The sequence below is a fragment of the Coturnix japonica genome, chromosome 1, assembly GCF_054131305.1.
Source record: "Coturnix japonica strain WE chromosome 1, WE-NBRP24, whole genome shotgun sequence".
Lineage (NCBI taxonomy): Eukaryota > Metazoa > Chordata > Aves > Galliformes > Phasianidae > Coturnix > Coturnix japonica.
Genome location: NC_140663.1, coordinates 9569547 through 9582761, shown reverse-complemented (window position 1 = coordinate 9582761; position 13215 = coordinate 9569547). Strand labels below are relative to the sequence as shown.

Here is a 13215-nt window from a genome sequence, read left to right as displayed (position 1 = left end):
AGACTTTAGCATTTGCTTGAGACACAAAATACAAGGAAGAAATGCAGCAAGAAGACAGTAGAATTGACCAAGATAGTTATTTTCTCTGTGAAAAAGCAGAGACAGCTAATGATGTACTGAATCTGTAAAAATGCTCTAAAAAAGTCATGATTTTTCTACACTAAAAAATCAAGTAGTGATGGTTCAGATACAGGTGAAATTAAATGACCTGGGAAAAAGCACAAGATTAAAGGGGATAAATAAGTTCTTAGACTTTCTAGCATGCAAGAAACAGTCATGTCTTCTCAGACTTCACAAAGTTTACATGGCTAATTCACCCAAGCATAGGATTACTTTTCCCCTAAACTTGGGGTGTGATAATTAATTACCTAGAAGACCATGTTTTTATTTATGTTGTCCTATAAGGGTACTTTTAGAGACTTCAGAGAACCTATAATCAACAAGCAAAACATTGCCTATGATTTCAGCTTTATTACATGAGTTTTCACAGCTGAAGTCACAGCGCATACAATCTAACTCTGGATACAATATCAATAGAACACATTTTGTTGTCTCACACTCTTTCAACAATGACAGAGAAGCCAAGTTAATTGCACTGTTGCTGACCAAGAGTTAGTGTGAAAACAATCAGATTTAATGTTTACTTGGCAGTGGATTCTCTACCCATTAGACTCTAGAAGGAGTTTAATGAGTCAGGCTTTTATCCCATACTACCTTTAATATCTCTTAGAAAATATTGTATGTTACATTTAACTCATAGCCTATTCAAATAATTCAATTTATATACAAGATTCATTTTATGATGTCTCTATCTGTTGATTTGTAACAGTAAAATACCCTATATACAGAGAAAACAAAGATCTAAAAGCTACCTTCAGTTGTAATTTGTAAACTACTGGTTTTTATAACAACCCAAGATTTAGTTTCCAGTTATATCAAGTGTAACAACACAAACTTCACTGCTAAAGAGAAGACTTTCAGTTGACAATATTCAAGAATAAGTTAAACTTTTAGATCTCCAGTGTGAAACAGGAGAATTAAATTTTCACATAGTAGGTGCTCAGCTTTTTGTAAATCAGAATCATTTGAGATCTATTAAGCTGTGAAAGCCACAACTCAGTCACTTCTGAGAAAATATGACTCATGATTTGCTAAATATTATACCACTAAAAATACACTCAAGAGATTTCTAGGTAAGTTCTGAATAAATAAATAAACAAAATAAAACAATGTATCACTTTTATTTTTCCCCCACAATTTAAAAATGAAAAACCAACACAATTCCTTTACTTCATTTTGCATGTAACTTTTATTCCACAGACACCACCAAATATTCAATCAACTGTTTAAGCAAAAAGCATTGCCTACTAGAATGTCATCAGCACAAAGTCCACCAAATAATAAATGAACTTTTTATTAACTGTGGTAACATTAACATTACAATGAGGGATTGTTTAGAAACAAGTTGTACTGCTGTTGCTCAAGAGCTCAAAGAAAACGGTTCTCAGTTCCTTTATTTCTCCTTGAGGGTAACCACAGGGGTTGCATTAAATCTTTTTAAATATGTTGACAGTTGAATGTGTGCTGCTGTTGCTCTGGTGACATTTTATGCTTTTTAATTGTCAATAATGAAGCTGACTGATACTCTCTTAAAAGCGCTTTACGTGTTCTAGCAATTTTAAGACAAAAAGAGAAACAAAACCGTCTGCAAATTAGCCTTGATCCACTTCTCTTATGGAATTTTCACGGTAGACAATGGGAGAATCTGCATGGGAAATATCTGCTTGGCCAGACATTTTAGGTAGGAATGCATGAAACGTTCCCAGTAAACTGTGAAATTATCACTTGATTTTGCGTCTGTATAAATTCAAAGTTCAAATATGGGCTTGAATACATTTTCAAAAAATAAGTACTGGAAATACTTCAACAGATTCAGAGCCTGATATTAAAGCAGCTCAGCCCAGCTCACACTGGGCTTCTACTAAGTTTGAAAATGTAAATGGGAGCAGGGACTAAAAGTTTGAAATTATCCTGGCATCTCATAACTCTACTGTTGTTATGATAATACTCCCACTAGCCTTGAGAACGGCTTGCCACTAAGAAGCCTGAGAGATGCAGCTCCCTGTTATCTGTTCAGAAACATGTAGTAACAAGGAGAAATGTATATAACTGGAGAAATAGAGGAATGATGTTTGATAGTTCATAAACAGATAAGTAATTTGCTATAAGGAGAAAAACTGTAGTTCTTTGAATTATGATGGGTGATTTAATTAGATTGGGAAGATCTATTAAGGGGCAAGAAGCTAAAAGAGATAAGAGGAGGAGGAATAGTGTAGGAAAATGTGTTGTGTTGTGTCCCTCCCTGCTTCCGCAGCTCCCACATGCTCTGTGGCAACATGACAAACAACTCCAACACTACTGCAGCTGCTGCACCACCAGCTTCACATCTTTTTAATTTAAGAACTAGAAAAAGCTGGAGTCACCTTTCTTCAGCTAAAGCAGCACTTCAGATGTAGCACAAAATTGATAGCCTGAGCCATTACTGTTAAACAGGACAATCAAATAACGATAAATCACTCGAAGCAAAATGAGAACCCCATCACCTGATTCTCTATAGGTCTGGTGCTGGATATAACCACATTTACCTGTGCAAAACACACAGCTCAGCTCCAGGCTGACATTTTATCTGAGTGAATGGCTATGCACAATAAAAACAAAAATCAGGCCTAGGAGCTCTGCGTGACAGGAATTTTCAAGACACTCAGGGTGCAAGCAGCAATAAGTTCCACAGTCATGTCAGACTCACATTCAACAATCTCAGCTGAGTCACGAACTACATTTTAATTAGACAAGCGGCCAAGCTTTTGATTTCAAAAATAGAAATTAGGGTTGCAGTCCTTCACTCATTGAAGTTAATTGCAAAATCCCTATTATCAGGCTCTTGAGGCATTACCCGGGCTTACTTTTTAATTACAGTTGATTCTTAATGAAGTAGATGGCAAACAGAAAAGCAGCCCATGATTCAAACGATTCACATTTTTATCTTTCTTGATGAACAACAGAATAGGTCAAGATACTTGGTAGATTTTCCCATGAGAAATGCCATGATGTGAATAAGCCCAATTGACTTGATCCTGAAGGAGCAGGTTAGCTTTGAAAAGCATCACCAATTTTCTCCTCCTTTACACATTCTATCCCCAAAACATAAGCACTGTAATTACTGACACTGAGCCAAACCCAATTCAGAACTTGAAAATATCATGTAAGTATCTTAAAGCTTGAATGACTTGTCTTTATTGTCTAATGTCATTTAAAACATAAGGAGCTCTAATTATAGTTCTATTTTCAAATGATGCACTTTAAAAGAATGACAATTCTCCATAAAAACCTGACAACATCTCAGGACATGGAGGGAGCCAATAGCTTGATATTTCTATGTGATTTAGGAAAAGAAACCCAAAACGCTATGAAGCAGCTTACACAGAAAGATTATGTTATCACATTTAGCGAAACAATATGATGTTTTACCTCTTTCCTCTTATTTTACTATTTCTGTAAATAAACAAAGATTTATAGAACAGCAGCTAGACCATTATCTTGTACAGAAGAACCTGCAAACTCTCATTTCACATAAAGAAAATTCTTCTTTACCATCTGGAAATCAGGCTTAAAAATAAACACTGTTTTCATCTTGTATGGAAAGATCAGTCATATTACAGACGTTACTTGATTTATTATAAAATGCCTGTGTAATTTCTTCTTCGTCTTTGACAGACTCATTTAAAAAGAAAAAATAAAGATTTTAATATAAATATATGCACAAATTTAAGAAAAGTCTGAATGTTGAAATAAGTATTAGGTAAGTTTAAACGTCTGTTTTAAAATAATCAGGAAATATCACTATGTTTAGGTAATACTTTCTACTTTCACTGAAAAGGATTATCAGCTCTACTCACGCAAAGCATTGATTTAAAAAACAAGGCCATGGAACAAACCATGCAACTCCTGTAAAAGATACAGTAGGATTAACCTGTAATCAGTGTACCTTCTCTGTGACACAGAGCTTTCACAGCTCCTTTCAGAGGAAAGAGGGACAGCCTCCTTTCAACCAGGACAAACTAAGGTTTCAATTTACCTTGTCGTTACTTTTTCCTGAATTTTGCCACCCCACCCCCACCCCTATGGGTGAAGCTGCATTTCAGAATGAAACACAGATCTCCCTAGCCCAGGCTAAAACCACTTGCTCCTTATTACAATTCTTTCACAAGCCTGAATGGGAAAACTTGAGTGTTTCCTACCTCACACTCCAATAACAGATCAAGGGAAACCCAGGCCACTGTGGAACAGAATGTGCAACTCTGAACCAGTCTAATTCATATAACCATGACAGGCCAGTAAGTGCAGCACATAATCACGTCCAAATTTGCTTCTAGATTGAGTTGTGTAGAATCAGTATCATCTACATCAAATCACCACTACTTCCACAAGGAAAGGAAATTCCCACCTGCTTCTTCATTTGGCAGCACCCTCTTCGAATACCAGTTTTACCACTGCCTTTACTGAAGCCACACCAAGAAGCACCTACTGAACTCAAACACTTCAAGCCCTACACATACAACAAAGAACACCTCGCATTGTTCGGTCTATTTCATATTTGCACTTGGCAGGCTTCATTCCAACACCTCCCTGACCCAAGAGTACATAGCAATAACCACTGCTGTGAGTAGCAATTGGAAGTACTTCCTGACAATAGCAATTGTCAAAATAGTACTTCAAAGATTGATCTGAGCACGCAGACTATGCCCATGGAAGGGAATGGCATCTGCAAGACAGCCTCATGCTCGCAAACCATACAGCTCATTCTAGTTGACCCTGTCAATGAAGGTAGCAGTGAGCCATCAAGCCTCAGAGACAATCCCAGAAAACAGAAAGGGTTGAGGAAAATGAATGCCCTTGTATTTAGTGATAAGTTCTGTTCAAATTTAACAGAACTCCAGAGAACACAGACATTCTCACATGATGCCTAAAATCAGCATTTAACAGAGGGCTTAATGATAGAAGAAAAAACTACCTTACTATTAAAGTAATACTGGAGTAATTGGATTAATAACACATTGCTCATCACTTCAGAAGTAAACATGTAATTCTTTTGAAAACAATTATTCTAATTACTTGTGTAAGACAGGCATCCATGGTTTGAAATGGTAAGTACATCCAACACATTTTATCAAGTGTGCAAAAATCCGTGTTGCCAAAGGACTCTGTCTTGCTGTCTTGGTCAACCTTCAAGCAGTTCCATTTTCATAGTGAAAATAACTCAGCTGGGCATCAAGTGAACGAAACTAAACTTACTTACTATTTATATTACACACCATGTACCTTACATACATTTTCTTTCCAAAAAAAGGGTAAGAAATAAAGCCTTTAGTCATTACTAAGTCATAATAACTTTTAAATAAAGAAAATTGATTATTACTTTAAAGAAAGAAATGGGAGTATTATTATTTCAAATAAAGAAAAGGTATGCATGCATAGTAGCGATAAACTTCAGAAGAGAATCAAATTTAGACTGACAGGCACCTCAACAACACAAACCAAAAATAGTTAATTGTGGGCACAGACTAAATAGACAGTTTTTACTCAGTTATTGAATGGAAGGTGGAGAAAAAAAAAAAAGTTCAATCATAACATACAAATGTTTATCTTTTTGCTTACCATTGAATGTTAAAAACACCCTTGCTTGAGGCTGGGAAGATCCTTTTACACTGCTAAAGTAAATAAATATCCCAATCACTGCATGCAGTGCAAGAAGTGCCATCTCTTCAGATTTGCAACTTAATATCCAAGAAAAGAAACCTGAAAGAAAAAGAATTGGCATTACATGCTGTTACGCGGTTTTTGTGGAGCACAAACAGCGCTACAGAACAATCTGTGCTACAAGGCTCTCCCATCTGATGCCATAATATATGATAATATGAAGGAGGTAGAGCACTTCTTGTTTTTTCTTTATAGATCTGAAAACGGTCTTCTCCAGCTGTGCTCTGTGCTGGCACAATAAGAGCTCTCTGCTGTTAGAATGAGCCTACAGAGCCTTAGTTTTGGCTACAGAAGACTACAGCATTAGACTCAGATTATTTAAATAAAGACAATTCCACCTGCTGGAAAAATAATTATACTAAATGTCAAGGCAGAGCAAAGCAAGGACAGGAGATAAAGTTTCAGGAATAAAAAGCTGGCTGATATTTTTAGACCTCTTGCCTTAGTTAACTTCATATTTGATCTTTCTTTTTAAAAAACATTTGAAATCAAATGTGTTTGGAAATGAGCTTTGAGTTTGGGTTGAGTGCTCTAATAGCCCTCTATACCCTCTTTTAAGATGAAATCCTGAACGTGTACGTCACTAATCTCAAAAGCACTGAAACCAAAAGTATTTCAACATGCTTGAAACTATTTATCAACATTTGCTTTTTGGACTAGCTTCTTTTGGGACACTTACTTTCTCTCTCAAGGTTTTTACAGAGCACTAAAACTGCCCTGTGTTGGACAGTGTGTAAACACTTGATACTTGGGCTACTCCTCCTATACAACTGCTTAATCTACATTCATTTTACAGGGGGGAAGCTGTTAAGAATACTGAGCTCTTCAGAGAACAGAAAACACTCCAAAACAAATCTGCACCATTTCATAGGTCAAAAAGACTCACAATGGGCTTGAGCTCATTGGAGTCAGTGTCACTTTCCTACCAATTCTAGTCAACTTTGGTCTAAGCCCATAAAACCCAAATGTTAGTAACTGAACACTGCGCATCTATGATGCTCATAAACTGCACCTCTCCAAAAATTGCGAAGTTCAAATTCTATTTTACTTATGAGAACTATGATCATAGTGTCTGTGATTTTCTTCAGCTCAGCCTAGTCTTCTTCATATATATATATATATATATATATATATATATATATATATATATAAATACATAAAGTTTTCTTCTCGGCAGTAACAGCCTTTCTACTGGACACCATCTATTCCTTGATCAGGTAATATATTTAGTTCTATAGCAAATGGCAGCACCTTGAAGAGCACAACTCCAAAGGCCAGAAGATACTTTTAAAGTCTATATATTTCTTTAATGAAAAGTATTGTTTGTGCAACCACTTTACACTTCTTTACCTCAACCCTAGCACTGCAGTCCCTCCAGTGGAAGACAATACTTCTACATCTTTGTTCACCAAGTCTCTTCTGAGATTCAAACCTTTTCTAAAAGAACTGGCTGCAACCACCCCATCATGGCAGGAACCATCTGTCAGGCAGGAATTACTTTAGGTCAGCACCAGTTCAGGCTGGATCCACATCACTAAGAGGTAAAAGCTCCGTCTCTCATTACCAGCTCTGTCATTCCCTATCCACACACTGTAATTCATTTTTAAAGGTTTCTCGCTGCATTAGACTTTCATGCTAAGTTGGTGTAGGATGAAGAGAGCACGCAGGAGGGCACAACTCTGTAGCCCACACTATACCCTGCCCTGCCCAGTTAGCTCTGGAGTACTAAGATGTGCATTCAGACTAAGTAATGCTACCACTCTGCTAATTGACACAAACACTGGTGTCAGAAATTTTCCAGATACAGAGCTGGTCTACAAAAGAAATATATTCATCATGGCCCACTTCCAAATTATTTCTAAAGGTCTGTTAACTAATAAAATGATAGCTGAAGACTTTTGCCAAGAATAATTCTTAAACAAGCTGCATGAACTCCAACATTAATGCTGCTTTGTGGGCTTTAAATTCAAAACCTTGCAACCAGCCCATGGGATATCCTTTAACTTAGCCCCCTTTTAGTAGAGAGAGAGGCCATTAAATCCTGATAAGATTGCTTTGTCAGGCCAAAACAAATAGGCAATCACACTGAACATGTGATTTAACAGATGCAATGGGATTAGTATTTTACAGTAGTAGCACTTTGCTTTCTTTGCAATAGAGATGAAAAGTCAGAGGAACAAGCATGTGGCTTTCTGTCTTCCCTTAAATGATACTGTAAGAAATAATACTAACAAAAAATAAACCTTTCAGCACTCTTTCCCTCCCACTCTCATGCCTCCTGCCAACTCCAGCACAATCAGCTACAAGAGCGAAACATTACTACATTTCATTGCTCAAATCACACATCTTCACCATTCATACAGAAGTGACAGGCAAACGTAAGACCGAGGCTGTAAGCAGCATGGTTCCTACCCAGCTGTTAGACACATAAATAATAAATGAATACAGTGCCACAGAAGTATCTCAGGGTGCCTGACATGTCAGTACCTAATGGCTATAAGTTACATTTCAGAGATTCACACATCTAGTAACTAAGCACAAACTCACTGCAGGTTTGAATCTCTCTTTGGGCTTATATCCCAGCTCTGAATTTATCTCACTAAGTCATGATACTATATTCAGCACGTCCCATGCACATGATCTGCACTGACAACACACAGACCTCAAATCTTCTCAAGTCCTCTTAAATAATCTTTTCGGACAAACAAAAAGCAATATCTAACTCCATTTCTGTTCATGTCTGCTGTTAGATCTTACTCAGTTCTAAACAAATGAGCAAACCAACACTGAAGTGCTGAAGCTTTCCTGTCATAGAGGCTGCTTCCAGCACACAGCTTTGCTTTGGAAAGTATTACGCAGCTTTGCTGTAAGTGCTGTGCAGGTGTCATCTGCTGCAGCCTCACTCTTACTCTGACACCCCATAAGGAAAACCAGTCACCAAAAGAAAAGAAAGAAAGGAAGGAATAAAAAGGAAAACCTCAAATCGAGACATACTTTGATTATCTGCAAACAGTAGGAAAATTCAAATATCAAACAAATTTCACATTTATTACAGCAGAGAAAAAGAACTTTCAATCACGCTTACCCAGCTATTGGAGGAACAAACAGTACAGACTTCTATTTGGTTTCTATCAGTTTATGGGCTCCATTCCTGTTACCAGAACGTTTTAATTCCAAACCTGACTCACGGTGGGGTGAAGAAATAAAATAAAATAATAATAACAATAAAGTGTCTCTTCTTCGTGGTTACAAAGGTACTCCCAGCTTCTCCGGAAAATAATCCTAAGGCACCAGGAGCGCTTCTCGCAAGCCCTCAATGAAGCACCTACAAGTGAATGGAAAGTGGTCGCGCGGTGCCGGTGAAAGCTCCGGTTTCCAGTTACAGCGCTGCCCGGCTCTCACCGCCGCGCTGAGAGGCGAAACACGGCAGTGCATCATTAGCTGAGCAAATAGGGGCTGGAGCTCATAAATAATGCCTTGGCCACACCCCGCGGAACGTGGAGCCGCCGGCCCGGCCCGCCCCAGGCTCCGCTCGGCAGCGCAGAGCGGGCGCGCAGCCTGATCGCTTGGGGGGTGGGTTCCCGGCGCAATAAAAGGCTTTTAGGGGAGCAGCACCCGGCTTGCCCCAGTGGAAAGGCGGCTGCAGGTTGCTCTTTAGTTCCTCTGCTTGCTCGCACTCGCGTATGTCGTGTGGCTGCGGAGCTCGCTGGATGGAGAAGCCGGGAAAGTTTCCTTCTCTCGGTGCTACGAGCCTCCCTGGGGCTGCCGCTGTGTCCCGACGGCAGCGCTGCGGCTGCCCTGCGGGCTCCGTGCCGGAGAAGAGCGAACCCGGTCTGCGAGCGGGACGGTGTGGGGCAGCCTTCGGGGCAGGCCGGTAGATGTCACTGTGAAGAGAGGGAACGAGGGTTGTGGGGAGGAGGAACGCAGGTCATACCCAGCGCCGGACAGGGAGATGCCTCTTTTTTCTATCTTTCTTCTGTATTGTTTCTTCTATTTGAAGCTTAAAAAATAAGAAAACACATATATACGAGGAAGAAGTATTGGAACAGTAGCTGGATTCGTATCTCAGCCTGCTGATTGTACCGGGAGTTTTCCACAGGCTTTCAGAATCCATTCCCCAGTTCAGGAGAGTGGGAGCAGCTCGGTTTTGCCTGAGGTCCTGAATGTTACCTCTTGCAGACTTCCTGGTTTTGTTGTTCGGTTCTTTTTTATTTCCGTGGGGTTTGCGCTGTTGGGGATCAGACAGCTTTGAACATTTAACCAAGATGTTTTAAAAATGGGAATTGCAGCATCTCTTCATTAAAGCCACTAGGATGTTTCAAACAGTGGTATTTGGGTTCTGGACCATTTGGTAGCCAAGGCCTGTGGAAAGGTTTTCCTTAATTGGGTGGTTTTTGTTTTTAGTCTGGTTTGGTTTGACCTTTGAAATGAACAGTTCTTCTGAATCAAGATTTCCACTTTTGCTGGGAAAAGTGTTCAATAATCCAGATGAGGGTTGCACAGCTGAGTGCTATTGCAGCACTATTTCAGAGGAGAACATCTCTGAATACTTATGGAGCCTTGTCCTACAGGCAGAAGCACCTTAACAAGTAAAAAAGGACTCAGAGTGGATCAGTGCCCACTCTCAAGTTACAGCTTTGTTTCCAGCTATTATTATCTAGCCATACTAACTAAAACAGCTCATGCTACTAGTGCATTGTAGCCATAGGGCGCTGCCCTTACTGAGCAAGTTTAGTCCATGCACTTGGCTGTCTTTGTGGCCAGTATACAAGCCTCTTTGTAAAACTTTGCCTACATGTGTTGGGGTCACACTGTTCAGAAAGTTTCTTCCCCAGGATTCAGTGCCAGGCTAGCATAGTGTTTTCTTCAACAAGAAACTACTGCCTTATGAGACATCCATAATCTCTGAGAACCTGAATGTTTGGGGTGCTTCTTCCTTTGGAGTGAAGTATCAGGCTTGCAGCTGATTCCCAAAAAGAAAGGAGTTCAGAATTTTGAATAACTTTACTCACTTCAGATCACATTTTGAGGACAGAGTAGTTGATGCTACTAAGTGAACTAAACTCCAGATCACTGCTGTTTTTGTTCAAGTTCTGTTTAACACAAAAACTCTGACAAAATGCATAGACATTTGCTGCCATCGAGAGCTGTTAAACTAACGCACCAGTGAGCTTGTTCATTCAATGGCTAAGTGGCGTGGCTGTGAACATGATGCTACACATTCTTGAGATGTGGTAATGTTCAAATGCCTCAGAATCTGACAGCAGCAACCTGGCAAGAGGAGAAGTCACTTGTCTGCTTTGGAAAATCCCCACAACTAAGTGCAATTAGAGATCACCACGCCAAGCAGCAGAAGTGAATCAGCTAACTCTATATTCTCTCCTGCTGTGGTCTATGCAGGCTGATTCAGAGGAGAATGCACAGAAAACCACAAAGCAAATGTATGAAATAACCTCTCTTTTAGTAGAATTTTTTAGAAGAACTGTACTAGGTGGCAATGCCAGTCAAAGGACAGTGGTACTACAAAATAACCAACAGTGAAAACTATGGTGTTTGTAACCATCCTTCTCAAATATTTGTTTTAGCCTTAAGGAAAAAAAAAAAAAAAAAAAGTTTTACACTTCTACTTTGAGAAGAAAAAGTTCAGAAGAAACATTTTGTAGTTAAGATCACAGACACATGTTCCTAATAAGGCATCCTTAGGAAAGGACAACAAAATACTCAGGGATGAATCAATGTCAGCATTAGTTCAAGTCACTTGTGTTGGTCTGTACTTTGGTATATATGAATACCAAGGAGCCATCTGGCTATCTGCACTTCTTTTACATATGTGCTAGCTGTATCAGAGATAAAAAGGTAAAATTGAACACTGAAGAAAATTATGGGGATTTCCGACACTCCCTCAAGGACTTTGGATTTTATAGAACGGTAAATGAACTACAAAGAGACAAACACAAAACTTTAATCTGTGAGATACCATCATACTTGTATATCTGTTAGGCAAATCAAGAGTATGCTAATTTAAAAAACAAAAAGCAAATTGAGACATGAATAAGCCTGCCATATTGATTTATTTGTATTTAACGTGCATATGTGCAGGTCAGAGCAAGATAATTAACTTTAAAAAGCAGTTTGAACTTCACAGCTGGGCTGAGTGAAATGGTTAAAGTTTTACTTCAGATGTTTTCTAATAGCATGCATTAGCTTCAAGCAAAACTCATGGAATGGAAATTACTTTTCCAAACCATGAGGTGGGGTTTCAATATCTACTGGCACGAATAAGCCCTATGAGTGAAATGAAAAGTATGCAAGACACTTGCTTTCCAGGCTGTGTATTTTTCTGGCTAAAGTGGGGATGAGGACAATTAAATTCAACTCAGCTTTGCAGATGATTTTTAATAATTGATATATTCACAAAGCAGGCAGAATGCTGTAGGTTTTGCTTCTCATCCTGATTTGGATTGCATGTGGGTTTTACAGCTACATGCAGTTACTCCATGTGGCATCTCGTGTGACAGGATAGAGTCACTCCCTTGCTCTCAGCTTTGGATCTGAAACAGTTCTGACCCCACATTGTGATCTGAGCAGACACTCACGGCCAAAACAACCAGATGCTGATTTTGTTGTATCTGTGCATGGTATTTGCTTCTTACCCAAACAAATTATCCTAATGGACCCAGGCCTAGCTTTAGACCTAAACACTAACTGAAGCCAGGAAAGGCAGATCAGAGCTTTTACTTAAGATTTTGGTTGGAGTTTGACTTTTATGTTTTGTTTTTGTTTGCATTTTTCTTCCCCGCTTAGGTTTTATGCTCCTGAAAAAGTGAAAAATTGTTGGAGGCAGTAGGAGCATAAGGAACACAGCTTTGAAAGATGAGAGCAATGAAGATGGTAGAGGAAGAAGACAGAAATCTCCAAAGACACAGACTGAATGGTAAAGAAGGCCTGGTAGAGAAGAATCAGGTAATTTTTGTGATCTACAATAACTATTCATTAACAGGAGGTTCAGTACTCAGTTTCTGCTTTGAATACACACACAGACTTATTACTCAAGCAAGGTCAGATGCTAAGTATTATATATATATACATGTGTGTGTGTAAAAAGAAATAGTAAAGACATCAAAGTGACCATCAAATGTGATCCAGTCCTTATTTAAAAATCAGAGGAATTGCATACGTATCTGATGTATCATTTTCTAAATGATCAGAGAAAATGGTATTAAGTTCTTTTTCTTCTGTCTTCATGTATGAGTGTCAAATCCCCTTACATAGAAATACAAGGTAGTTAGGTAATTCAATTAGTTCATCTTTGTTTCTTCCACAGTTATAAGAGCTGAAGAAATTGTGAAATGTATCAGCAGTTTATTTTAGGAAAGCTATTGGATTTTTGTTTTTAAG

General features: G+C 38.7%; 1 protein-coding gene and 1 long non-coding RNA gene across 2 annotated transcripts in view; one reads left to right on the top strand and one right to left on the bottom strand.

The window, feature by feature from the left end:
• Positions 1 to 9358, bottom strand: part of SEMA3C (semaphorin 3C) — a 120656-nt gene extending 111298 nt beyond the window's left edge. The window contains exons 1-2 of the mRNA XM_015878047.3: positions 8903 to 9358; positions 5716 to 5856 (exon numbers count right to left, since the gene is read on the bottom strand). Of these exons, the coding sequence (XP_015733533.1) occupies positions 5716 to 5818 (103 nt within the window). The 5' untranslated portion in view covers positions 5819 to 5856; positions 8903 to 9358. The remainder of the gene's footprint in view (positions 1 to 5715; positions 5857 to 8902) is intronic.
• Positions 9359 to 9500: 142 nt separating this feature from the next.
• LOC146762283 (uncharacterized) lies at positions 9501 to 12792 on the top strand. The gene is made up of 2 exons (XR_014948635.1): positions 9501 to 9691; positions 12622 to 12792. It is a non-coding gene; the product is annotated as an uncharacterized LOC146762283 (long non-coding RNA).
• The last annotated feature ends 423 nt before the right edge of the window (positions 12793 to 13215 follow it).